Source organism: Zeugodacus cucurbitae, chromosome 4, assembly GCF_028554725.1.
Source record: "Zeugodacus cucurbitae isolate PBARC_wt_2022May chromosome 4, idZeuCucr1.2, whole genome shotgun sequence".
In the NCBI taxonomy this organism is placed as follows: domain Eukaryota; kingdom Metazoa; phylum Arthropoda; class Insecta; order Diptera; family Tephritidae; genus Zeugodacus; species Zeugodacus cucurbitae.
Window position 1 is genome coordinate 70,742,343 of NC_071669.1, and position 27,978 is coordinate 70,770,320.

Here is a 27,978-nt window from a genome sequence, read left to right on the forward strand (position 1 = left end):
TCTTAACTATATTTTTTAGTAATTAATCGAAGGATTTCCCCATCCGATGAAAATTTCTTATTTTTATAAACAATTAAAGACCCGAATTTTGGTCGAAAATCTAACCTTTTGCTTTGAGTAGCCGCTGTTTTGTCAAAAAAAATGTTTGCTAATTCCTTCGATCAATCACTAGATTATTTATTATATTAATGAAATTTATTTGGGTTTTACATTTTAGATGATTCAGTCTAGAGATATCGTTCTCACTGAAAGAGGCCGTTTTTTTGCGGACCTATGCAAAATTGGCAATATCAACGTTCCCGATATTTGGTCTAGAGATATCGTTCTCACTGAAAGAGGCCGTTTTTTTGCGGACCTATGCAAAATTGGCAATATCAACGTTCCCGATATTTGGCAATAAAAAATATGTGAATATAGTTTAAGGTTGTCATAATATACCTGCCAAGTTTCAAATCAATTAACCAAATAGTTTGTTTAGAAAAATTCTTGAAAAATGCCTTTTTTCGACCTCCTAACTGTATATAACCCCTTAATGAGCGCCAAATTATTTTTTTTTTTTTTCGTTTACTTTCTATTGAATATTTTATTTTTATATTAAAACAAGCGAGAAAATTATAAATTTCTATATAAAAAGTGTGTTTTACTGTATGAAATCACCACAGTTTACAAGCAATAACTCCGACTCTGAATTGCTAGAAACAAAGAAATCGAAAGAGAGTCGACTAAAATCTAAAACTTTCTAAGAAATCCATCATCTAATGAAAGTTAGCAAGTTTTTAGTATTTTCTAAAAATGTTTCCAAGTATTAAAGATATTTTTCAAGCTTGTCCATCATTATGTTAGAATAAATGTGCAGCTTGACCGTCTGTGTATTTACCATACCTAAGTAACATTGTGCATATCCAAAAATTCTAATTCGCCCGTGGTCACTCGTATCAAAACTGTAACAATGACCTTCCATTTGACACCTCACCCTCTAAAATCGATCTGATAACAAGAAAGTAAGCAGAAAATATACGAGTATTGATTTGGAGTAAGAAAATACTCTCACGCTTGCTCTCTCTCGCCTAAAGGTATGCTTTCTCGCACCGTTGTTTACTTGTTTTTTTTGCGCTCTCACCAATAAATGTCAGTTACTCATACGCACCCCGCACTCGCAATGACAGCTTAAATTAAAACGCCAATGTTTACAATACCGAAAAGCGCAAAGAGCATTTTAACAAAAAAATACTTTGGATAGCACTTAAGTGAATACATACACTTACATATTCGCATTGACAGTTTATTCGTCATTCATGCTCAATTCTTCAGCAATTGTTGCAAAGAGAACTAATTTCTTCATTGAGCTCATTTTGTTTTGGTTATGTCATCCCAAATGTGAACGAATTCACGGGTTCACAAATGCTGCTGCACATTCTTCTTGAGCACGATATTTGCCGATATACATATGTATGTGCGTATGTATGTAGTGAGTGTGTGTCCTCAGAGCAGTGAAACGGCGAGTCAGTGAGTTTCGTGAGCTCTTAAGTAACCGGTGAATAATTGAAACTGAAAATCTGTACGTCTCATTTGGCTGCCGTTGAGCGAAGAAAACGCGAGCACGAAATTTGTGATAAATTGAAATTGAATTTTGTTGGTCAAGTGAAGCAGGTAAATTATTCGTAATAATTTTAACGCTAATATTCTAACTATTTTCAAACGACAATAAGGACAGAAAACGAAAATAAGCGGTGTGTAATGTAAAATGTTGCCAAGCCTTCCCCTTGAACAAATAATTGTGGTTAGTGCTAATATCTAAAGTATTACTGATATACATACATACATACAAATATATATACATATGTATATTTATGGGAATACCCATGCATTTAAGTGATCAATAGAAATTGTCAAGACAAATAGTTAAATATTGCACTCGAATGCTATATATGCAATATATATACATATGTATGTATGTATGTATGTATATAGGTTCAGTAAAGTGAACGAAATATCTATCGTGTTATATCAATTAACGCCTTAAAAACTAAAAGTTACAAAAGCAAGACGCAACGATAAAACAACATTTCGACAAAAACTTTATTTCTTTAAACACACTAAATGTTATATCTAATGACAAAAGCCAATATAGGACCCAAATAAGCAAATAGAAAAACAATAATAATAATAAAGAGCACAAAATCGCAAAATTTTAAGAGTTCTACTAAATATTTGATTGTCGTAAAATTTGTTGAGAGAAAACAGGTGAGTGCAAGTTGGATACACATGGCATTTTGTGCTCTATACATAACTACATACATACATATGTATGCACAGCTGTAACCATTATGAATTCGACAGAATTACTCACGCTTTTTCTCATGCTTTGATGACGTAACAGAACACAATGTTTTTTGATAACAAACGCCGACAAATTGTTTAACTAATGTGACAAGCATACTCGTTTTGGCAATAAATTAATGAAATACTAAAGTGTGTATGTCGATAAAATTCATAAAATTCACATGATTGACATTTGTTAATGAAATAGTTGAAAATCCATAAAATATATGTATGTACATATGTATGTACACACTCATATCTCCGCATTTGGATATGTCTAAGCTATGATAAAAATGTGGTTGAAGCAAAATGTGAAGTTCTAAATTATTTTCGACAAACCCTGTAAGAAATGTGTAGCAGTGATATCCAAAATTACTAAAGTCATTAAATGACTCATGGAATTGCGAACATTTCCAAATCCAAAAGTAATGACAATACTGCGAGTGTATCAATTATATGCGACTTTCAGAAATATACTTAATAATTATTTAAGTACTGACATATCTATGCGTCTTTAAGCATCAGTGACTGTTACACGATCTTCTACTATCCAGTCATAACATTCAATATCGCCGGTTAAATACTGTTCTGTTCTCTATTAGATTATTTTGACAAAGAGAGTAGAGAAATTATAACAAATATTTTCAAATCATTATAGAAAGTAACAAAAGCAAAGTCAAGGAAGGGAGTGAAGATGGCAATAGGAAAATGACATGGACTTCAGTCTCTAATCATGAATTTAACTCGACTTGAATAACCAATGTAAAGTTTGTTAGTTCAATAAAGAACCAATAATTGCAACAATATTACAGCGGAAATGTATAATAAGTTTGCCATATTAATAATAGATAACTATATAAATATTTATTCAAGGTTTAAAAGATATCTGGAATAAAATATGACCAGATTACACATTTTTTTCTGTTTTTTTTTTTTGCGTTTTTTAGTTCATTCTACATGCATTTATATCTAATTAAATATAAAATATATGTATGTATGTAAGTATATGTGAGTTCGCTCATGCAATTTCGTGCATTCACCTGTCTATTTCGCCGATAGACTTTCTACACAACCGCTCAACAAATATTTGCTTTCGGCGGCTTTATTTCAAATTTTATCAGAGAAATGTGCTTATATACATATGTATGTTCTCATGTGTATGTGACTGTTGCTGAGTTAGTCAACCTGTCGCATTGCTAACTTTAAACCGAAATCTTTTAGATTTCCTGTACTCGTGCATGGGCTATAAATACACAGTATGAGCAAATTCAAAGTGTCCGCATGACTACACTACTTGTATGCGCAGTATGGAATAGTCACATACGGGCAATGGAGGTATTCATTTTCCATTGTGAAGGCCCATATTTCTGGTAAAATTTAGCGAACCAAATTTTCGGAGAAAAGAAGTAGATGATCTGCAGTTTACTACTACACCCTCTGCCCTATTGTTCTGACCTAAAATACTATAGATAAAAAAGCAAAAAGCGTCGACATATAATATTTTGCACTCTGTAATTGGGATTGTTTAAAACAATTTTATAATTTTTTTTTTTCCAGAAAAAATGTTTGCTTTGTGGTACTTATCGTTTGCAATCGATGAAATAAGGTGAGTAAGGAAAATGAAATGCATTTAAATAAATTATAATAATGATTTGACTCTAAACATGTGCAATATGCACATGAAAGAGCGTATAAAAGTTTTATAGTACGAAAAATTTCAATTGCACAACTGTTTATTGTCAACTAAAATGTACTGCGCATTCAAAAATGTTTTGGCGTCAATTTTATTTTATTAAAAAAAAAACAATATTCTTGCTTATGTGTGTATATAGAAATAGATTTTACAGCTTTAAATATTAATTGCATACTTTTAGGCAGTGTCTAATAAGGTTTTCGTTCACACACAAACACATATTATTCAAAAAGTTTGTGCTGCGCTTTTTTGTCTGAGCATTAGAGCTTTTGAAACAGGTGTGTTGCCATATTTTTTCAATCGAATTTGGTTTGTTTAAAAGCACACAATCGATAATATTTTTTATACCCTGAGCAGGGTATATTAAGTTTGTCACAAAGTTTGTAACACCCAGAAGGAAGCGTCGGAGGCCCTATAAAGTATATATATAAATGATCAGTATGTTGAACTGAGTCGATTTAGCCATGTCCGTCTGTCTGTCTGTATATATACGAACTAGTCCTTCAGTTTTTAAGATATCGTTTTGAAATTTTGCGGATGTTATTTTCTCTTCAAGAAGCTGCTCATTTGTCGGAACTGCCGATATCGGACCACTATATCATATAGCTGCCATATAAACTGAACGATTGGAATCAAGGGCTTGTATGGAAAACTTCCGCATTTTACTACATATCTTCATGAAACTTGGTGTGAGTTATTGCTCATAGAAATAATTTAATCTCCGAAAAAATTGTTCAGATCGGTTCACTATATCATATAGCTGCCATACAAACTGAACGATCGGAATCAAGGGCTTGTATGGAAAACTTCTGCATTTTACTACATATCTTCACGAAATTTGGTGTGAGTTATTGCTCATTGAAATAATTTAATCTCCGAAAAAATTGTTCAGATCGGTTCACTATATCATATAGCTGCCATACAAACTGAACGATCGGAATCAATGGCTTGTATGGAAAACTTACGTATTTTATTACATATCTTCACGAAATTTAGTGTGAGTTATTGTTCATAGAAATAATTTAATCTCCGTAAAAATTGTTCAGATCGGTTCACTATAGCATATAGCTGTCATACAAACCGAACGATCGGAATCAATGGCTTGTATGGAAAAATTTCGCATTTGACGTGGTATCTTCATGAAATTTGACATGGATTACTGCTTAAGGTAATAATATAATCTCGGAGAAATTGTTCAGATCGGTTAACTATAGCATATAGCTGCCGTACAAACTGAAAGATCGAAATCAAATGCTTGTTTTTACTTACTTTTTCTTACGTTTTTAGATTTGCTTAAACACATACAAGTTACTAAAAGAAATGCTCCTGTGAAGGGTATATTATCTTCGGTATATCCGAAGTTAACGTTTTTTCTTGTTTTAAATTGTTATATGTACATTTAAGAAGTATTTGGTGTATGCCGCTCTTAGGAAGAAAAGGACCGATTTCTATAATTCTCACCTATTTCGATATATGGACTTAAGTTTTTTTTATATCTTTATTGCTGTTTCTGTTATCTAGTGTAAAATCAAATAAGTTATTTTTATAGTTTTTCCGTCATCTATGTAGTGAAAGACTGTTTCCATCCGATTAGCTCCTTTCAAAAATTATGTATGCATGAGAGTGAAGGAGATATCACAAAGAAACAATCTAGAAACGAAATTACCAAAGATTGGTTCAATCTGTTTAAATCGTTGGCGATATCCCAACCAGCACGAATATTATGTGATTTCTGTCACTTATGGCTTATTGTAAATTTCCCACAAACATCGACAGTACTTTACTTGTCATAAAGAGTTAATATAAAAATCTAGATATGCCCATTCATTTGTATGTACATATGTAGGTACACACACCTGAGTAAGCGATAATTATGTATGTGTGTATATTAATCACAACAAATCCAATCTAATCAATTTATACTGAATTTTATACAAATCGTTAAACAAGAACACCTACTCTGCGATGTAAGAATTTGCACTTTTATTCATAGAACCATTCAACTGTTATGCAACCTGCCCCAATGACTTAACCGGCACAATTGTGTACAATTTTTACATTTGTATGTGTTTGTGTTTCTAAATTTTTGTGTATTTAAATCCATAAAGCTAGACAAACATAAAGGCAAACGTTCGCGATTTTTTATTTACACATTTACACACTCATACATATACATTCTTGTTGTTTATGCAATCTACATACATACATATGTATCACACGTTTGCAACCGCCTACACTGATCGTCGATTTGCAGAATCGGGATCGTTGATAGACCCAAGCTTGCACTGGGAAATTTTCCCCTGTACACCACCGTTGTCACGTACGCGCTTCTTTGCTAGGCCTTTGCTAGGAGAAGAAGCAGAAAAAAACGAAAACAAAAAAAACTTTTTTGCAAATTTCCAGAAGTACCTTTATGACGTGAAATCTCTTCCATTCGATATTCCCTTGTCAGCGCCGTTATCTGCAATTCAATTAACACTTTTATTAATGGCAAACGATTGCTATAAAAAAGCATTCTAAACAAATTTTGTTACTGCGCTAATTTGTTATAGTCAACAATCGCTTTAAAATTATTGTTTGTTGTGTATGTATGTGTTCGAATAAATAACACTATATACAATACGCCTAGTGTAACCCAACTAACAAAACACTGATCAATCGGTTGAAAGAGTTCAGATCTTTGAAAGTGCTTCGGCATTACCTCTCTTCGTTTCGAACCGAATTGAATGAATTTTTGGTTCCACGCAAAAAAAATGTTTTGTATTCGATAGATGGCGCTGTTTCATTGATTTTCTTACTTAGTTCTTCGATGAAAGAAATGCTGATAATTTTTCCTCTAAAATAGTCCTATCGATTTAAATTGGCTGTTGGGCACAATACAAAGTAAGTTTTTCATCTCTAGCTCCAGAATATCTTTCGAACAAGTTAGGTTTTATAATATGTTTTATGCTTCTGTTAGTAATATTCGACTTATGCGTGTGATTTATTTTACATTTCTGATTTCAAGCAAATCACTGCAGCGGCACATCTCTGAAATGAGATTCTTGCAGAGGAAGAGTGTAAAAATCACAAGGCAACATGCGTTCAGTTATTTTTGTAAAACTTATATCCGTTATGGATATACAGTTGAACTACCCTAACTCGAATCACCATAATCCACATAAAAACTTCGAGTTAGAGAGACCTCCGAATTATGGAAGGTAATTTGTATGAAATTTCACTTCTATGGAGAACTTCCTGTTATAGAAGTTCGAGTTATGGAAGTTCAACTGTATTATTATAGAAACGAAACGGATATTGTAATTTACACGTAATAGATTGATTGTACCTATATTTGAGTCATTACTGGTCTTTAGGATTTTCGGTCAAAGATTTCGGATTTCCAATGATGGGTGGAGTGTAAGATCATTAAAACAAATCTAATTTGAACAGTTAAACGTCACTTTGTTCGTGGCTAATGGGCTCTCGAAACTTCTTGGATCTCATGCGAAAGTTCGAGTGTTTACCGGGTGCTTGTTATTAATCATCAAACCGGCATAATATGGTGGGCACATGATGTATTCATATCAAACAGCGTTTATCTTCAATTGTTGTGTGGCTTTTATGTGTGTGTGTGTGCGAGTGCGCGCAATCTGACTGATTAACTGTCATAGTGAGTGATTGCAATTTCGTCTATTGCTAGTCCATCAACACAGCAAATGTACACACACACACGCATGCATATAGTTATTTGCATTTTCGTATTGTGATCATGAGTGTAGATCATACTTACCGTAATTATGCACGTTGATTGTACTATTGTAGACTGTGCAGTATGTATATACAAAAATGTAGATCGCCAACAAGTGGTTAATTGCCCAGCGGTGAAAAATAATGTACCTATGCCGGTATGTAAGTGGAAAGAATCGGTTTGCTATATCATGTGACGAAATGAGCTTTGCACGACATATCAACAGGTTGGAAACAAAGTCAACCGAATAGCACTTTCTGTAAACTAATGTCAGTCTACTCGATTTGAATGCATTTTTTATTTTCTTTATTCGTGTATTCAACTAATTTTGCGAGAAAGCAACAGGAAAAAGGTGCGACTGCGGCAGATGTTTGCGCTAATTCACTTTTCCATTCCATTCACTTTTACATAATCGCCTGCTGAAAGCGAAAATGCAATTGTATTATCTATGTTTGTGTGTATTTTATATCGTCATGAAGAAATCGATTAATTTCCGTTGTTTTCAAAAAGGCGGATTAATTACCGATTTATGAATTAACAACCGTTTAAGCTTTCAGCCCGATATTATTTCAATTTTTTTTTGTATAAATATAAGATTGCACATAAGTGCATATATACATGAATGAATATTTCAATAAATTCAGTGGAATTAGCCTATATACGATAGTCTCCAATGTATTTATTTATTTTTTGGTTATGTAAAGTCTTCTATTATTTTCGAAAGCTTCTGCCTCTTATTTTTACTATTTAATATATGTATTTTTCTTAATTTATGCGCCATTTGTTATTTTTTAGAATAAAAATAGCAATATTCTAGAATTAATAGTTTGCAAATTTGTTTACATTTTGTGAAAAAAAATTGTGGAAATAAGCGTTTTACGAGCGACTACAGTTAATTCGTATATTAGCACACTTCTCCACATGTGCTGCTGCTCTGAATAACAGCAATAAACAACAACTAAGCACTATTAATTATTAGGAGGCACTCAAAACAAATTCTAATTTGTTTAGAAACATCAGTAAATTTACATTATATTTGTATCATGCATTATTACGGCTTGAATTTTAGATTTTTTTAGTTATTACTACATTTTAGTATTTCAATTTCCTTTCTTTAATTTATTATTCATTTTTTATATCATTACATTTTTATTTTCTCTTTCTTTTCCACATTAATTTTGTAGAAAACACTTTGGTTGGTTTTTCGGCAATATAAAAATAAAGGGTGCTAATAAAGCTATAGAGAATAAGCAGCCACCGGCATCTCAGCCTCAGGCTCAGCCGCAACCACAGCCTCTACCAACCGCAACTGTAACGCCAAAAGTTGCCGAAAGTAAGCCGGTGCCTGCTCCAAAACCAGCACAGCCGGAACCAAAACCGGTCGTGAAACCAGCACCCGCACCAAGTCCACCAAAGCCCATTGAAAAACCAGCACCAGCGACACCCCCAACGACACCAACAACAAGTCCATCCATAAAGCCTACACCAAGTCCTACTGCATTCAAAAGAGAAGCAGTAGCTGATGCCTTAGATAAAAAATTAAAAGAAGCCAGTAAACCTTTCGAAAATGGAAATGAACAACTCAAGGCTAATCTGAAGGATGCCACAACTGGATTCTTACAAAACGAGTCACAAAAAGCACCTGAAAGGTATACCAATAGACATTTAAGAGATAAAAAATATCAATTCAATGACAATTGAGGTGCAATTGACTGTTTTAACAAAAGTTTTGGATTCTTTTTAATGTTCAGCGTTATTCACTGGACATTTATGTTGAACAGATCTTTCTCATTAGAGATATTATAATTTATATTCAAAACTCAGTGATCTACTTTCAACGGTAGCAGATCCCTTTGTTTATAAAGACTTTGCTTTTCAAAATGAATGCTCGTCTTAAGATCTTAAATTAGTAACATCCATAACTACATACATACATAACAATTAAGCCGATCAGAGGCATGAGTCCATTTAAAATCTATTATTTATCAGTGTAAACAAATAACTACATGAACTGAAGAAACAATTTTTCATAATCTCACAAAAGTGGTTTTTGCGGCTTCCAAGAATATTTTATATTATGCTACTGTACATAACGCTTATCAATACTTGTACTTTCTGAGAAGGTGACGCCATAATATTTTATAATTATTAGTTGAGAAATTCTCAAACTTCAGTCTTCACTTTAAAACAGAACTTACGGATATTACAAAATATTTTTTAAAAGTTGATGATTTAATACATTTATGTTCTATATATATTTTTTGTTGAAATTTTTTTCATAGATTTTTTACGGTGTGCAAATGGTAATGAGTTTTAATATTTTGTTGCTTCTCAATTATAAACAAATTATTATCTAATTTTCGGAAACCATATTTTTCAAATGCATACATCTATATGTATATTATATAGCTTTAAAAAACTTCAAATTACAGTCATCAAATAATCTCATAATTTTCAAATAATTAATTTTACTAATATAAAATAAATAATTTACTATAATTCGACAGCGTAACAAAGAAATGATTATGCTAAAAAATATAATATCTGTTTGCCTGACATGTATTTTCGGCGTTTCCTGTGCAATATTACGTAAAATTTCTGTGTGAATATTGCCAAAAACTGGCCACTTGTTTGTTCAACAATAATTTGGCAACAAGTCAAAAATTTTAAGCAAAAGGCCCGATCTGCAGTTGCACCTACATAAATTTGCGTACGTACATACTACGTAAGACTGTATGTGTTCAGCGAGTTTGTGCCATAATATTTAATTTATTTCAAAAGAAGAAAATGATAGAATAAAATTCATTTTGAAACGTAAATGACGTGGTTAATGTAAGAAAATCTGGGAACTTTTACACAATCTTTATCCCAAACACCTTACAGACGACCGGGCAGCCTACATAATACTAACACACACACTCGTACACTTATGCTCACATAGTGTAGAAACACAAGTGGGTCTAAGACTCATAGTTGTCTTGCTTTATGTGTTGTCAGGCGAAGAATTTAAAGCGAATTTATTAAGAAATCGTTGGATTTCCTAATGATATGTGCAAAAGTTTTATTATTATACTTTTCGAAAATACCATACAGCAACACTTTTATTTATTTAATTGGGCCGAAATAAATAATTCTCACAACAAAAATGTTGATTTTCTATTGCTTCGCTAAGAATTTCATGTTATGTGATATAATCGATGGAACCTTTTGATAGGGACCTTGAACACAACATACACATACCTGTCCTATGTAGGTGAGTTTAAAGTAAGCTTTATGAATCAAGGTAGGGTAGGTCATGAAAAACGTAATCAAGTGGCAACTGTGCCATGCTGGTAAGAACATGACTTAAATGTGTTTCGAAAAGGTACATATTTTGGCGCGCAGTTTTATGAGAAATCTGAATGTTGTATTTTTCCTAGAACTTTTTCGTTAAAACACTGATCGAAACTTGTCCACTTATTTATAATTATAATTTAGGGCCTTTTTCTGGCTTTGGTTCTTGTATTTCCATATTTTTCTATCAATTTTAGCCATTATACACTATTTAGAGGGATAAAGATAACATTGCTGTTAGATCTCAAACGTTTTTACCCCATTGGGGATTATGGGGCAATAGTTGGACCTCTTCAAACTAAACCCTTTGCATGGAATATTAAAAAGACAATATTGGGTACTTTAGATATGAAAAAAGCAAAAATTAATCACCAACTAATTGACAAATTCATTGCAAATGCCTTTGCGAAGAATAGGTAACGGTGAAGTACGGTTAACTGTATAACACGTGCTTAACAAGTCAAATAATCGAAGTGTGTAAAGTTTTTCTTGACACTAAAAAAATTGAATGATTTTTGTTTTTTGTTGTTCTTGGTTGGTTTTTGCATTACTTTCGCAGCTTTTTTTGCATTACATCTCTTTAAATACTGTAAGTAATCATCCCTGATTCAAAAAATATGTTGAACTGAAGTAAAAAGGAAAAAATTTTGCTGCGGAATGTGAAAAAGTGTATTTATTTTCAATGTGTAAACTGTTTCTTGACATACTGTAACTAGTCGATTTTAGGTACGGATTGTGATGTAGATATTTTGTTCGTGTAGTTTTGACATATCTTCAACACTTTTTAGTGATTGTTCCAACTCTCTAATTCCTGCACCTGCCAAAGAAACGTATGTAGGGGAGCTTAAATCATAACTCATTAGAGAATTTATACATGCCATAATATTATATATTCGTACTTCGTACATATGTATTTCCAAATGTCGTTCTAACCGGAAACTAATTTACTCAACAAAAACAAAAAATAAAAATAAAATGTCAATTGTTGATTGCGATTAAAAATCAATTACCAACAATAATTAAGTAGTTCATAAACAGATATTTGGAAATTTTCCAATCATATACTATATATAATAATTTACTTAAATTTTTGTTGTTTGTACTATAAATATTATTATTTAATAAACACAAGTCAAGATGCTTTTAGTTATTTGTTCTACTTAAAGGATTAACTAACTAAGAACTAATATTAATATTCTTAAACAAATAGAATATGTTAAAATAACAAAAGAAGAACTAACACAACAGAAACACTCTTAAAATAATAGAACTAACTTGGTAGAATTAATTCTATTTAGTACATAGAATTGTGAGACCAACGCAATATCTTCCACAGTGTATACTAGTTTCGTTCATCTAACAACATAATGAATAACAACACATATCGGCCGGAGTCTGAGTATATCTCAAAATGATTAAGAGAGAATGTTTCGTTAAAAGAATTTCAAGAATACCAAGATTGGGGGCCTCCACTAGTACTACTATAGTAATGAAAGTTTTTTTGAGCGTTGGAGGTTCGGTTATGTCCAAACTTAGCCCCTTCTTACTTGTTTTTAATTTATTTTATATTTTTTTATGATAATTTGCGATGACTATTCCATCTTTACATAAGCCACAAATCTACATTTAATTTGTATTGAAATACATATCACTATTGTAGAAGAATTCAAAAAGAATCAACTGACAATTTTTGACACATGTCACACCATATTATACATGTATTTATGTATGTATATATAATATGTACATATGTATGAATATACGAGTTCCCTTATATCAGATCTATCTACATCATACTCAATATATTCCCATCTATTTGTATGTATGAATATGCATTTTGAACACACAGTGACAGCAGCAAAAACAAGACAGTTAACAAAAAAAAAATACGGGAAAAATTTATCTGAAAACGAAAGCCCGAAACAACAATAAAAATAGCTCAGCACCGTTTTGTTTAGATGAAAATGAAATGAAAATACATGCAGACTCTTACACTACAGTCGCCGTTAAGATACAAGCATTCATATAATCATATATATTATACACATACGTGCGCTGGATCCAAATATAAACTTTGTGGGGGAGATCATGTGACTTGACTCCGGACAGGCTGGCTGGCTAGCTGGTGCGCTTCTGTAAGAAGTTACTGTGGGTAAATGAACGAAAAACGACTAATGCGAAGATACAAATTTGTTACAAGGAAAGAGTTCACACAGCCAGCGAATATACATACATATACTATTTTAAATATAGTATTCACCAAGTTGGAGTGGAATTCTACTGTAGGGTGAAAATTTCGATTTCTTACGCATACGAACTCACACGTAGTGATACATCCTGGTCACTATCCGCCGGTTTATTGGCGACACACAGGCGTGAAGATGCGGCAAGCAATTTTTTAAGCGTTCGGTGCTAACAGAAATAGTGATCCACTAGAGAGGATATTCTTGGCTCGCAATTCCTTCAGACTATCACCGATTTAAAAAAAAAAACTAAACATAGCTTAGTGCTTAATTTTGAGAAAGCGAATAAAAAGGGCCCAAAAACAGAAGATTTAAGTATATGTATGTATGTAGGTTCAACTCCAATATTTATTGAACTTTCCTGAATCGATATAACCGTCTTTAAAAATATATATAATTAGTAGGTTGTATTTTTAGCACGTGAAACTTGAATAAGATTTTATACATATGTACATATGTATATCAGTTGAATAATTCATAGTAAGCACATATGCCAGTTATTTATTTTTCTCATACGAACAAATTTATGATACTAATTTATAAATGCATACATATGTACATAAGTATAAGAAACTGTTATTGATTAATTCACGAAACATCTGTTACTATTTCATAAAGAAAGAGTTATGTAATATAAGCTCTGACCTATCCGCATATACAACATACTTACATATGTACCCATATTAAGATAAATTATATACATAAATACAGTGGAACTTCTCTAACTCGAATCACCATAATCCCAAAAAAAAACTTCGAGTTATAGAATTTTCATTAAAAAATATCATTTTTCAAAAAGCTGTAAAATATAGAATTACCCACAGATTTAGTTATTTACTTCGCAAAAAGTTTTATTTAAATACATTATACCATGTATTCTGGAATTTTGATTGTTGCACTTTGCTATCGTTAGGCTCTTGACGTCTGTATCTCATGCCTTTGTTACACGATTTATAAAATCTATAAGTGTAATATCATATTTTTTAGTCGCCTCCATACGAATGAGTCCGCATCATTTAAAATTGTCCCTTGAAAGTAAAATTTTAAATTTCGCATTATGCCCTTGTCGAAAAGTTCGATTTATGGAAGTAAATTTGACTTCTATTGCCCATTCAAGAGTTCGAATTATGGAGATCTTCGAGTTATAGAAGTTTGAGCTATGGAAGCAAATTTGTATGAAATTTGATTTCTAAACGCTATTTCCAATTCAAAAGTTGGAGTTATGGAGATCTTCGACTTATAGAAGTTCGAGTTATGGAACTTCCACTGTATTCATATTTACATACATATGAACATGTTACAAACAGTTATCATAAAGGATTTGTTAGGTTATGTTCCTTAAGGTTTTCCAACAAGAAAGGTTGTAGTACGATTGGAAACCGATTAGTTTGAAGAAGTTGTAGAAGCTACTATGGCGAAAAACAGAGAAGAACTAATTTCAACTACTCCCTGGAAAATTTTTACATACATACACACATACATATGTATGTACAAATTGTATGTATATAAAATTAAAAAATAAGACTTTCACTCAAAATGTATGCATGTACTTATGTATGTATTTCATTTCCCTCATTTCCAATAACGATTTCGCTAAACACGAATGTTCTACAAAAACATATACTTATATATTATATAGATATTTAATAAATATGTATATTATTATGTTCAAATATAAATACATACATACATACATACATATGTACATAAATTGTATCTGTATTGCCTTATTGGCAACGTTTCAAGTTTTTTAGGGACAAATAAAAACAAAGAAACGACTTCAAGTTCAAGATTTTCGGATGTCAACTAGAAAGTGAAATATTTATGTTTGTATGTACATACAGACACATACGGTTGTTTTCCACAATTTTAGTAAATAAACAAATTTAGGTATGTCTGTATGTACATAATTACGTACATATGTATGTATGTATGTATTTGAGCTCGTTTCTTGGAAAAGAGTAAATAATAATTTCAAGTTCAAGATTATACTACTTTGTACATAAATATAATATTAATTATTTATTAAACGATGTAATACTAATGTGCATATGTATGTACATATTTCATTTGTGTCAATTGCAAACTTTTTTAATTATACATACAATTATTAAAACCCTTAAATTGAACAATAAGAGTAAAATTATCGTCTTCGTTAAAACAAAAACGTTTGCTAAGTGTAGTCTATGGAGAATAATTCTTTTTTTATATTTTTTTATTATATTTATATTTATAAATATAGTATTTATTAAAAAATATTATAAATATTGAAAAATTAGGCTTAATAAATATTAAAAAAATATTTAAATATTTACTAAGAGAATTTTAATCCCTAATACCTGTCAAATGAACAGCTGCAAGTTCTCTAGAATTTATAACAGTTCTGTACTCATATTGCAGACATATTACCGTCATAAAAAATACCCTTACACATTCGCATGCATATGTATGATACGGTGAAATTTTAACAGGAGTCGTGCTTTATACAATGTATATGCACCTGCATTCATATATGTATGTATATTAACTGCATGTCAAAGAAAGCTTTTAGGCTCTTTACTACACATACATACATACACTTCAATACACATAAATATATGCAATCGCAAGCAAGTGCACACATACATATATACATATTTACATAGAAGCATATATTAATCTAACTAATCCAAGCGAAGATTTTTATGTGGGAGGATAAGTATTTACATACATACATACATACATGTGTATGAGGTGCATTCGCGCTCGTCAGTACCATACGTAGGACCCATTTCTTGGCAGGCGCATAGTGCAAGGCGTATCCAATGTGATGAACATGTATGTAGATCACATCCCAACAAGCCAAATCGACGGGGTCTTGAGATTCCTAGAACCGGCACGATTTTAGTTGTTGGGGCGCCAAGATTTCAGGCCATTTTTATGTTAATTAGCCCAAAATAAACATTCTTTAACAAATACAAAAAACTGATCTCGCACCGTTTACGAGATATCGATCGTTGAAGTTATGTGTTAACAGGAGCCGATGCGCGCACTTATGCATTGAGGCATGTGTTATGTGATTGATTTATGTGATTCATTGACAAGTTCTTTCGCGTAGAGTTACTTTCTGCATTGGGGGCCTACGGCCGCGCTTCAAAAAAATAACCGCTATAATCCGATATTCATGTGCGATTTTTTATTTGTTAAAAAGTGTTTATTTTGGGCTAATTAATATAAAAGTGGCGCCACCGTAACCAAAATCTTCCCCTAGAACCAAAAGCTGAGATATCTACATATGTATAATATACTACATAATTTATCAAAAATGATTGAAGATAAGAAAGATAATAAGTTTTCTATCAATCATGATAATTTATTATTATTAAATCTCGTATATGGCATTTTAACTTCTAAATTTTTGCTTGCTGGGTTAATAAAAAGAGTACTGTATATACCCAAGATAAATATATAATAGATATATGGCTGTATATAATACATTTGTATGTACTTTAATTACTGTGCCGCCTCTCTTTGAACCAACTAAACGTAACAGCTCACGCAATGTACCCTTGTGGCGAGTACGAGCCCCCAACAATAGTTGCATTGCATGGATACATATATATATCACAGTATATATACATATACATATATCCCTGTATATACAGTTGTTCTCTGGTTGATCACCGTCGCTTGGCGCTGACTCGTCTGTATGTATGAATGTGTATGGAGTTTCTTTTAACTGCACCGTTATATGTGAACGAAGCCGTAAAAATGTGTGAGTGCAATCGTTTCGTTTCCCGACGTTTCAACGTTAATTCGAAAGCATGTACGAATGTGTTTGCCGGTGGCAATTGTTGTTGTTCTTGCAAATTCTCTGGTAACACGATGTGAATAGACAGAGACACGAAGTCAACGTTAGCGGGGATATTGTGGGAAAGTGCGCGTTTTCAATTGAACAAAAACGAATTGAATAAAAAGCTGAAGAAGTGGCTACAGTTGAGGATAGCAAAATAATTTTGATCATTGTTAAGTTGGTCGTTGGATACTACGGTTGAAAAAGGTGAGCGTTCTTCCCAATTCGTTAAAATTAGTGAAAATATAGGAAATAAATTCAAGTGCCTTGATAAATAATAAAATATAAAGCTTTCATGCATTTCATATGCCCAAAGAAAAAATGAAGAATTTTGGTAGTGTGAATTTCGGAAAAGTGAAAATTTGCTTAACGTTTCTGCGTTACGCAATACTTCAGAAATTTTCCCTTGATTTCTGTGATATAAATTCTTGTGTTTGGGTGGACAAATGTGTTGAAATATTTGGTTAGAATTTGCCAAACAGATCGGCAAAGGGGTGTGAGTCAGCATTTAATTGTTTTGTGTTTTTATTTTATTTCTATCAAACCGGTTACCGGCATTTTGGCGATTTTTTTTTATCATACATACATGGTGTTCGCAGAAGCATTCGTGGTAAATTTGCTTTATTTCTTATTTCTTTCGTTGAACGAATACAACAAAGTGAAGTGCGCTAAGTTAACTACGCTTTGCTTGCAGTTAAATTCGAAAGTATGACATGAAAATGATCGTTAAATTTTGTTTTATTTTCACTTTTTGTTTTAATAAATTACTGATTGTTGGTCACGTAGGCGAATTGTGCCGTAGGGTTGTCAGAATAATTTTAGTATGCAAATTTATTTCCGAAATGATCGTACCACTAAATATGGGTAGTTGATTATTTAATTTATTGCATTTTAAAAACATTTAGTATACAATTGAATATTTAAATATTTTTGACATATGCATAATAAAGTATTTTGGACTTGCTTATAAAACCTTACATTGACTCAACGTTTTTGGATACCATCAATCTTTCTTTTTAATTTTTTAAACTCACTGACAGTGCTCATTTTCCAATAATTGCTGAAAGCTGATAACTTGTTTATTATTCATATCATATTGCGCGAAATTTGTATGAGTTATACACTGAGACGATATTTGTGTTTGTATTTTACTCTCGCTTCATTCCTGATTTGTAAAATATATTCCTCTTTGAAGGCATATTGCTCGAAGAAACATAAATATTTCGATTTGAATCGATTTTGAATAAATGAATATGACAAAATGTCATAAATAAAGAAAAATAATTAAATTTTGTTTTATATTTTTATTTGTATTAAAGAGATCAAATAAACACGTGATTTTTGTTCTTAATTCTTCCATAGTACACTATTTTCATTTTATTAAAAGTGTCCCATGTTAGACGATATACAGTCATAAGAAAGCTGTAAGCGAAAGATAACCCCATTAATCGAGCTGGTTGTCTGTAATCCTAAAATATATATTTTATTACAAGAAATTATTTATAAAATTTTTTATTGCAGGAGCTTAAAATAGTTGGATATAAAAATATGAGTGTCCAGAATAGTACTTTTAATTAAACAGGAAATGTATTTTTGAGACTACATACATATGTATGTATGTATATGCTCAACTAAAATTTGCTTAGAATTTAAGATAGCTCAGAGTGATCCAAGTTCAACCGCTTAATTGTATATACTAAGTAACGCTGTGTGTTCATACAAAGTATGTGTACTTAAATGGGCGTTTGTTGACGTTCATATTTCAGTATTTTAAGTACAAACACACATTTATATATGCAGATAGCAACCGGCATTCTGGTAAATGTTTATTTGTTCATTTTCATATGAATAATTCTCATTATGAGTAACTACGATGTTTATATATGTACATACATACATATTTATTATATCCATACGTTTGTAGCTAGCATATACAAAGTTTCATATTTTAGAGATTACTCACGAGTGAAAATATTGCAAAGTTTGATAATTGTCCAATTAAGTCTATTAAAATTTGTGTGAATGGTCTATCTAGCAGCATGATCACTAGCACTGCCCTCACTTCCAACTTTTCAATTATTGTGGATGTTCGTTAATGATGTTGTTCATTCAATTGTGACCAACTAAAACTCACACAAGCTGAAAATTATCTGGTACATTTTTTTTTTATTGGTTACTAGATTAATAAGTCAAACTCGCATTTTTCTCTCAATATGTGTTATATATTTATGTATTTTTTAGAAATCATGGAAATCGAGCACTTTTTACCTACGTTATATCACTAGATACTTATTTAAGCTTTCATTTACTAAATCTATTTTTCTTTCGTAAATATGTCGAGTAGAAGAAAGTCGAAACACCTTTAGCATTTAAATGCATAGTAGATCTATTTAAATGTTTATTTAATAAAAGGCTATGTATTTTGTGTGGTATGGTACAATTGAATCCAACAAAGCCATACAAGTTCCTATTAAAAAGTTGCTCCTTTAATTATACTAAACAATACAAAAAGATTCTCATTGAATCCAATCAGAACCAAAACAATGTAACTATTACATACACATATACATCTACATACATAAACCGTTGAAAGTAGTGGGTGTTTACGTAATCAACATTTAACCCGAATAGTAGATAGAAATTGAGGCGGGATAACCGCTAGCGTCGTACAGCTTTTTAACTGTATGTACATATTGTTGTTGCAAAAATGCAGTTACTGTAAATAAAAAGTGATATGTGTGTGTGCGGATTGTGCATATTATATAACCTCACTTAGATTATGCAATGTTGACCTAGTTGTCGTTAGTCAAAAGCACGAAAGTTGAGCTTTCGTTACAGGGGGAAATCAGGCTGAAAGCTTTAAACAGCAGAGCTACAGTTAACAGTAGAAAGGCTGTTAGGCTGTTAATTTCTCAATTTAACAGATGTAAATTTTTTTTAACAGTAATGTAATTATAACAGTTACTTTCCTTATACCCTCTATATGTGATATACAAGTATCTTTTATACCTATTTGTACATATGTATAAAAAAGTTTTTAATTTTATGCTATCTTTGAAACAATACTATTTAATTACAGTAGGACTTCCATAACTCGAGCTCTTGAGTTGGCAATAGAAGTAAAATTTCGTAGAAATTACCTTCCGTAACTCAGATTGATTCGAGTTAGAGAAGTTCAACTGTGTATTAGTTCTTATTTTGATCAATTCACAATTCCTTCTATTTCGAAAAAATATTTAGCTTTTTAATTCATTATTCCTTAATTGGTTAATTATGATTGTTGGTCATAAAATGCTGAGATATTTGACAATAGGAAATACTATTAAAATGACAGTACAAATATATAATACACGTGTTTGTGTGTATACATATGTATGTATGCGGATGATAGTGTAATTGTTCAATCTTTATTCCTTCATTTCTGCGCTCTTTGAATTTTCTTGTACCCTAACATATACAAATGTAGATATAACCCCTTTTTAAATTGGGAACTTAATATGAGATAATGACGAGCTTTATTGCTGCTCCAGACAATCTTAAATTGTCAGCATCCGTTTTAGTTTTTTTTTATTAGTTAAATAATTTTATATTTTTAAATAAGATGCATGAAGCAGATTTTGCAAATGGAATTTACTTAATCACATCTCTTGCTTCTAAAGCATGAAGAGATCTTACACTCATTACTTGAATCAGTGACGAATACACTACACATTTATATTGACTCAACCCTTATTTGCACTTGAGTAATATGTATTGGATCTGCTAAAAAAAAAATAAACTTATAAAAAACTATTTGATTTGCAGTTGAACAAAATTAAATTTCCTCACGTTTTCCATGAGTGTATTTTCCATTATAGCTTTCAACTACTGTTGCCTTATTATTAAAAACAACTACACTAACCTTTTGAGATCTATCAATTAGTTTCCACCAAACCATTTCACTAAATTCAATGGCATAGCTACAATTCGATTGTTGCCTTAACTTTTATTTGACATATTTATTTCGCTAATTATACACTTCGTAATCGTGTATATTTGAATACATACATATGTATATCTTGGCGACATTTTTAAGTGCACTCTTGAAAGTTACTTATCAAATAACAGAGGAATAAATGAGCCGGTGCTTTCAGATGGCAAGCAAAAATTCATATCTACTCTGATAACTTTTACGACTGAGTTTATGATTAAATCTGTGCAATTTGAATTCAGTAAACACTCCTTTACCTTTTCACAGTCAGTCGTTGTTAATAAAGCAGTCGTGTAACAACGTTTATTATAATCGGCGGTTAATTAATTTAGTACATATGTACCTGTTTTTCAATGTAATAGGAAAATTGTTGAAACATTTGTGGGTTAATGTTACATATCACTGAACTGTTAAGTGCTTTTTGTTTTGCATACAAACGTGTGTGTGTATAAAATAAACCTGCTTAACGTAAATTCGAACGAACAGTTGTGAAATAAAGAAGAAAACAGTTTTTAATGAATATTTAAATCGGTTGTTAATAAAAAATTAGTCAAACGTGATTTCGATCAATATACATTTACATACACTTATAAATATAGTCATATACTGACTTGTTCTATGTGTGTATGAACACATGATAAATAACCTTGGCTGGTTCGAACTTGGCCCCTTATTTTAATTTTTGATGTGCGTTTTCAATTTTATTTCCCGAAGTTGGGGCACTCGTAGTTTAGGAAAGAAAGTACTTATAGGACAATGTACAATTTAGGAAGACAATTAGAATTAGATCACAGTGAATAAGAAAAAACTTTTAACCACTAACTTGACAGCTATCCCTACAGAAACATGTCTACCTTAAATATAATATATATTGCGATATTATATTATATATCGTATATTCACTGAATAAGTGGTTGTCTCTCAACAAAAGCGGGGTCTTACTCCATGAGCTGTTATCGCTTTTGTAAATTTTCCGACAATCAAGATGTTGGACACTAATTAAGCACAAGTGAAAATGCGTACATATGTGCTTACGTGAATGTAAATATATCTCATATATCTCTTCTATTACTATCACAGAAACATTTCCTATTACTTGTGAAGACAGACAATGCAATAATTTTCGTACCTTATCAGCTTTATCATTTCCATTGCCGTTGATAGTAATTATATTTATTTATCAAGTTCCATTAAATCACTTTATTTCAATTATTTATGGGACTTATTTAGATAGCCAAATTAGCAAATTCAATGCATGCCAATTTATGCTTAATATGCGCCAAAAGCGCGAATGTTCACAAGCAGAGAAATACATTTTAAGTCAACACGCCCACGCGAGTCTATAGCAAAAATATTAACAATAATGTCCTTTGATGAGATGAGGATGAAATTAATTATTACTTTTACTGGATATTTGGTAAAAAATTAAAAAAATAGAGGTTTAAAAATTTATTGACCAGAAATATAATAGGATCTAAATATAACTTTGTGAGATATTAGTTACATAGAAAGGGATTTTCTAAAAATATTTTCATTAATATTCATGTTTTCGCAGGTACAATTTATCTATTGCATTAATTTATGAAGTCACAAATGACTATATTAGCATTTTATTTATTTTATTTGTCAAAATAATTAATGGTATTTTATGAGACTATCGAACTTTTATTACAAGTCTGCTTGAAGCATTTTTATATGAGACGCTATAATATATACATTTGTATGTGGTGTCATAGAACATATGTGAACATTTTCACGGTATGGCAATACAAACCATAATAATCGGTCTGTTGAGAGCACGAAATCTTAGATTGAGCATATTCTGTCCCACCTTTTAAACGCGCAAGCGTCAAACAGAGCTCCAGGTTTGCAGCACGGATGTTAAACTGCATGATTATAATGGAAATATTATTAAAAATATTAATTTTTAATATATTCTATATGTGTTGTCACAAAATATTGCTATATTATCCAATTGATTTTAGAGAAGCACGATTTTATGCATTCAATTACCATTATTTGAACATCAATAATGTCCTTTTCCATCCCCGGCGAAAAATTATTCCTGTAAACAAACACACACACACACTAATACACTTTGCTCTCAATTTCTCTGGTTACTCTTCATTCAGCCTATAGTCCAATAGCTGACATTCATGCATTGTCCGCTTTTATTGGACAACAACAGTAGCATAGCATGCATTGGGTGCCGTTAACCACAAAATATCCACCATTCACCGGGTAGACAGGCGTGCTGTTTAAAAAGTCGCCTCAGCATAGCTGATTCCTGAATCTAAAATTTAGTTCCTTTAAAATTTCCGATTGCGTTCGTTTGTCGTCGGCAAATCACTAGCTAGCAGTCAGCTTCTCGCGTACGCTTGCAAAGCAACCAAATCAAATTTAGTTCCTTTAAAATTTCCGATTGCGTTCGTTTGTCGTCGGCAAATCACTAGCTAGCAGTCAGCTTCTCGCGTACGCTTGCAAAGCAACCAAATCAAATTACCAAAATCATAGCTGTACACAGGATAACTGAAGTATACTTTTGGGCGCGGCGGCCACAAATAAACGAATTTTTCATTAAGCGACGACGTTTAACTTAGTACGAACGCGAACGTGTAGTTTTTTGTAATAAAAATAGTTTTGTCTAAAAATATTTGTATTTTTCAAATCACAAATGCATTTGGAAAAAAGTTTCCAACAGAAATATTGAAAATAGATTAGCTTGCATTGTGCGGCGTGATAAACGTGTGCAAACTTAAAAATAAAATCTATTGAGACAAAAAAGAAACAACTGTGGTAAAAATATCAAAATCCATTATTAACAGCCAACAGAAAAAATCAACAAAATAAATACGCACAAACTTTGTGAAATCTCAAACATTGTGAAATAAGTTTTGGAGAATTTTAGAAATTTTACAACAGTTAATAGATTTTTAATGAAATATCTAAGACAGACGTCCTTTTTGCCAATAAGCAACGAAATCAAAGACACTTAAAATAATTAAATTTTACACAATATAATATGTACTAAAACTCCACAACTAACCCACCATCAACTCACAAGCAAGTAACTACAAGAAGAGGACAAGTGGACAGTGGAAAATCAGCCATAGAAATCTCAATCAACAACGACAATTGCGAAAAAAAAATAAAAATTTGTGTACACACACATACGCACACATTTATTTCAAAAGGGGTTACGCCTATTTTTGCTCTAATGAAATTAAGTATTGAAATTAGTATGCATACTTAAGCAATAGTTAAAGTAAAACGAATTCTCTTAACAAATTTTTATGTACAAAATATACATACATACACATATACGAAGTATATCAAAACTACATAAAGTAGATATCTAAGTATAATCAAACGCCCACTTTTTAAGTCTTTGAGCAAATTACTAACCTCAAAATAACGCTGACATACCAACATTTTGCATTTGGACCAAAGTGAATCATATTGAAACAAACGAAAACCGTGTGATTTAACATTAAGATAAACGCCCTTAAAAAGTAGGAGTGGCAAAACCAAAAAGTACCCAGTATTGTAGGATATTTATTGAATTCTGCACGTCAAAAATTAAGGATTATCAATACGCATTATAGTTAAAGTAGAGCAGATTAAGAAAAAAATAGACGAAAAATCCCACTGCTGTACAAAGTAAAGTATTAATAAATCACAAATAAAAAGACAGTCTGCGATATGGGTGGTTGTGCTTCAAAAGATAAAAAGGACACAGTGGTCGACGGGGATGCGGCTGCCGCAGACAAGGCGGGCACCGCCGAAAATGTAGAGGACGGTGCAACTAACACAACTGCAGACCCTTCGGCCACTACTGCGAATGGCGACGCGATCAACAACGAAGGGTGTGTATAATTTCATATTTGCAAATATGTGTGATTTTAGCAAATCGAACGAAAGCTAAAAGTTGAAAATAATATGAGTGAATAGTTTGTACTTCAAATAATTTAGTTTCACTATTTTTCAAAAATTTGTTTATAAGTTTATTTTTGAAACATATTTAAATCGGTTGGGGACATGTATTTTTGACTACAAAGAGTTTATTTATTTAAACATATGAAATATTAAATTTTATTAAAAACTCTTCCTTGAAAATATATGTGTGTACGCGGTTAAATGTGTGCACATCTTTACATACATCTGTATATGTATACATACAGATGCGTAGATGCGCTGTCATTGCGGAAACAACGCCCGCTAAAAAGGATCTATTAAATTATTACATTTGTTGGATGCAACAGTGAATGAGTCACGAGTCACACATTTCAGGTCTAGAAAATTTTGAAGTCTCATTTTGGGTGGAGACAATGTGAATTCCGGAACTATCATACATACATACATATGTATGCGTGTATATTTGTGTGTATGTGCGAATATACTGAATTGGGGTAACTTAAAATAAAATAGGAGAGAAAATAGATACACATCGCATTTTCCTCTTAACCGCCCTTTATTTGGATCGCATGCGTGACAACTATTCATGTCATTAAGTCGGTTTGAGGCAGGACAAAAGCCGGTCTCGTTTTATGTTTTTTTTTCACTTTTCTGTGTATTTGCGCAAACAAAGTTCTTCTTCTATGCATAGTTCAATCGAAACACTTATTGTTAAATGTATGGTGTAGTTTAGTAATTTTCAAACACTATACTTGACAAAATACCTGTAACAAATTCATTGTGAAAGTGAATAACACTATTTTGACAATTTTCTTACAAAATTCTCTTCTTTTTTTCAATAAATGTTTCATTTAAAATATTTATTTTTGATCATAACTTTAACAAAATTTCATGTAGAAGCTGAGAAAATGCGCTTGCTACTCAATCTTCGACCCTTAATACTCCGAGGAGCGCATGTTGAGCAAGTTTCTCATGCCTGCTATACTAGTTGGTGCAAGTAATTGACGCATTTTTATTTTACTTAAAACGTGACTTAACAAAAATATTAATAATTTTTGTATTTTTGTGTCTAATTTCAGAAAATTAAACATCATGGTTGACGCTGCTGTTATTGCTAAATTGGATGAGGGTTTCGCCAAGTTGGCTGCCTCTGACTCCAAGTCATTGCTGAAGAAGTACTTGACCAAGGAAGTGTTCGAAAGCTTGAAGAACAAGAAGACCCCAACTTTCGGCTCATCCTTGTTGGATGTCATTCAATCTGGTTTGGCCAACCACGATTCTGGTGTTGGTATTTACGCTCCCGATGCTGAGGCCTACACCGTCTTCTCTGACTTGTTCGACCCCATCATTGAGGATTACCATGGTGGTTTCAAGAAGACCGATAAGCATCCACCAAAGGACTTTGGTGATGTAAGCACCTTTGGAAATTTGGACCCCAACAATGAATTCGTTATTTCCACCCGTGTTCGTTGCGGTCGCTCCCTTGAAGGCTACCCATTCAACCCATGTCTCACCGAGGCCCAGTACAAGGAAATGGAAGAGAAGGTTTCATCCACTTTGTCTGGTTTGGAGGGAGAGTTGAAGGGCAAATTCTACCCATTGACTGGCATGGAGAAATCAGTTCAACAACAATTGATTGATGATCACTTCTTGTTCAAGGAAGGTGATCGTTTCTTGCAAGCCGCCAACGCTTGCCGTTACTGGCCATCTGGACGTGGTATCTACCACAACGACAACAAGACTTTCCTGGTGTGGTGCAATGAGGAAGATCATTTGCGTATCATTTCCATGCAAATGGGTGGTGATTTGGGTGAAGTATTCCGTCGTCTAACAAACGCCGTGAATGAAATTGAGAAGCGTATTCCATTCAGCCATGATGATCGTTTGGGCTTCTTGACATTCTGCCCCACCAACTTGGGTACCACCATCCGTGCGTCCGTGCACATTAAATTGCCAAAATTGGCTGCCAATCTAGCTAAATTGGAAGAAGTTGCCGGCAAATACAACTTGCAAGTGCGCGGTACTCGTGGTGAACACACTGAAGCTGAGGGTGGCATCTATGATATCTCCAACAAACGCCGCATGGGTCTGACCGAATACCAGGCCGTCAAGGAAATGTACGATGGCATCACTGAACTCATCAAGATCGAAAAGAGCATGTAAATTGCTACACATTGAAATGTAGCGACCGTTTATTTGTAGTCAAGCAAAGCAGGTGTTGTGAAGTTTAGTATGTACTAAGTGAAAGAGGGTGCAACAGTGACAGGTCCCGGCATTTTCAATAGATCCTATTGGGAAGCTGTCTTTGCTGCGTTCATAAGAAATGCCTTCCTGGAGAAGAACAACAACACCATCTACAACACTGCAACCACCAGAATAAAACTAACAATGAAAATACTTATCCTTAAAAAAGAAGACGTCAAATGTTTGGACTTTTTTGTGAAACTGAAAATAAAACACAAATAATTTATAATTTTAAGTCTTAAGTTTATAAAAAAAAAACATTAAAAATAAAACTTAAAACAAAACCAAAATTTTGAATGATTTTTATGTAATATTGATACTTAAGAAAGGAAAACCGGAATTATATCAAAATAACTGCTATTAAATCATAATGTGTTGGTACGAGCAGTAAATTAAATTATTTTCGTATATAAAAGGTCAAGGGGAAGTTTGATGAGATACTGCCATAGCTCAGGAGTTATTGGAGTTATTTCGTATGGTGTGATATATTACATACGCTTACGATGTATTAATACAAATCAAACTAACGACAAAATTCAGAAAGACATTTCGTACCAAAATATCCACTTGGAACTGTCAGCTAATGAATCTTCAGTGAAAAGTGTTTTCTTGGAGACATAAATAAATTTCGAAAATACAGCAATTTAAAATTTATCATCTTGCGTGAATCTCTTTAACAACATATTCCGGGCAATA

The 27,978-nt window shown here is 32.2% G+C and overlaps 1 protein-coding gene across 3 annotated transcripts; it reads left to right on the plus strand.

Moving 5' to 3' along the window:
- Positions 1-1,514: 1,514 nt before the first annotated feature.
- Positions 1,515-27,572, plus strand: LOC105212889 (arginine kinase 1). 3 transcript variants are annotated; one of them, XM_011185233.3, is made up of 4 exons: positions 1,515-1,650; positions 3,880-3,928; positions 8,930-9,394; positions 26,118-27,572. In XM_011185233.3, the coding sequence occupies exons 2-4, from the start codon at positions 3,885-3,887 to the stop codon at positions 27,199-27,201; spliced, it is 1,593 nt and encodes a 530-aa protein (XP_011183535.1). In that variant the 5' UTR covers positions 1,515-1,650; positions 3,880-3,884; the 3' UTR covers positions 27,202-27,572. The 3 variants fall into 3 exon arrangements, with proteins under 3 accessions (XP_011183535.1, XP_011183553.1, XP_054086342.1); XM_011185251.3 differs by lacking the exons at positions 1,515-1,650; positions 3,880-3,928; positions 8,930-9,394 and adding an exon at positions 24,462-24,989; XM_054230367.1 differs by lacking the exons at positions 1,515-1,650; positions 3,880-3,928; positions 8,930-9,394 and adding an exon at positions 25,945-26,035.
- The last annotated feature ends 406 nt before the right edge of the window (positions 27,573-27,978 follow it).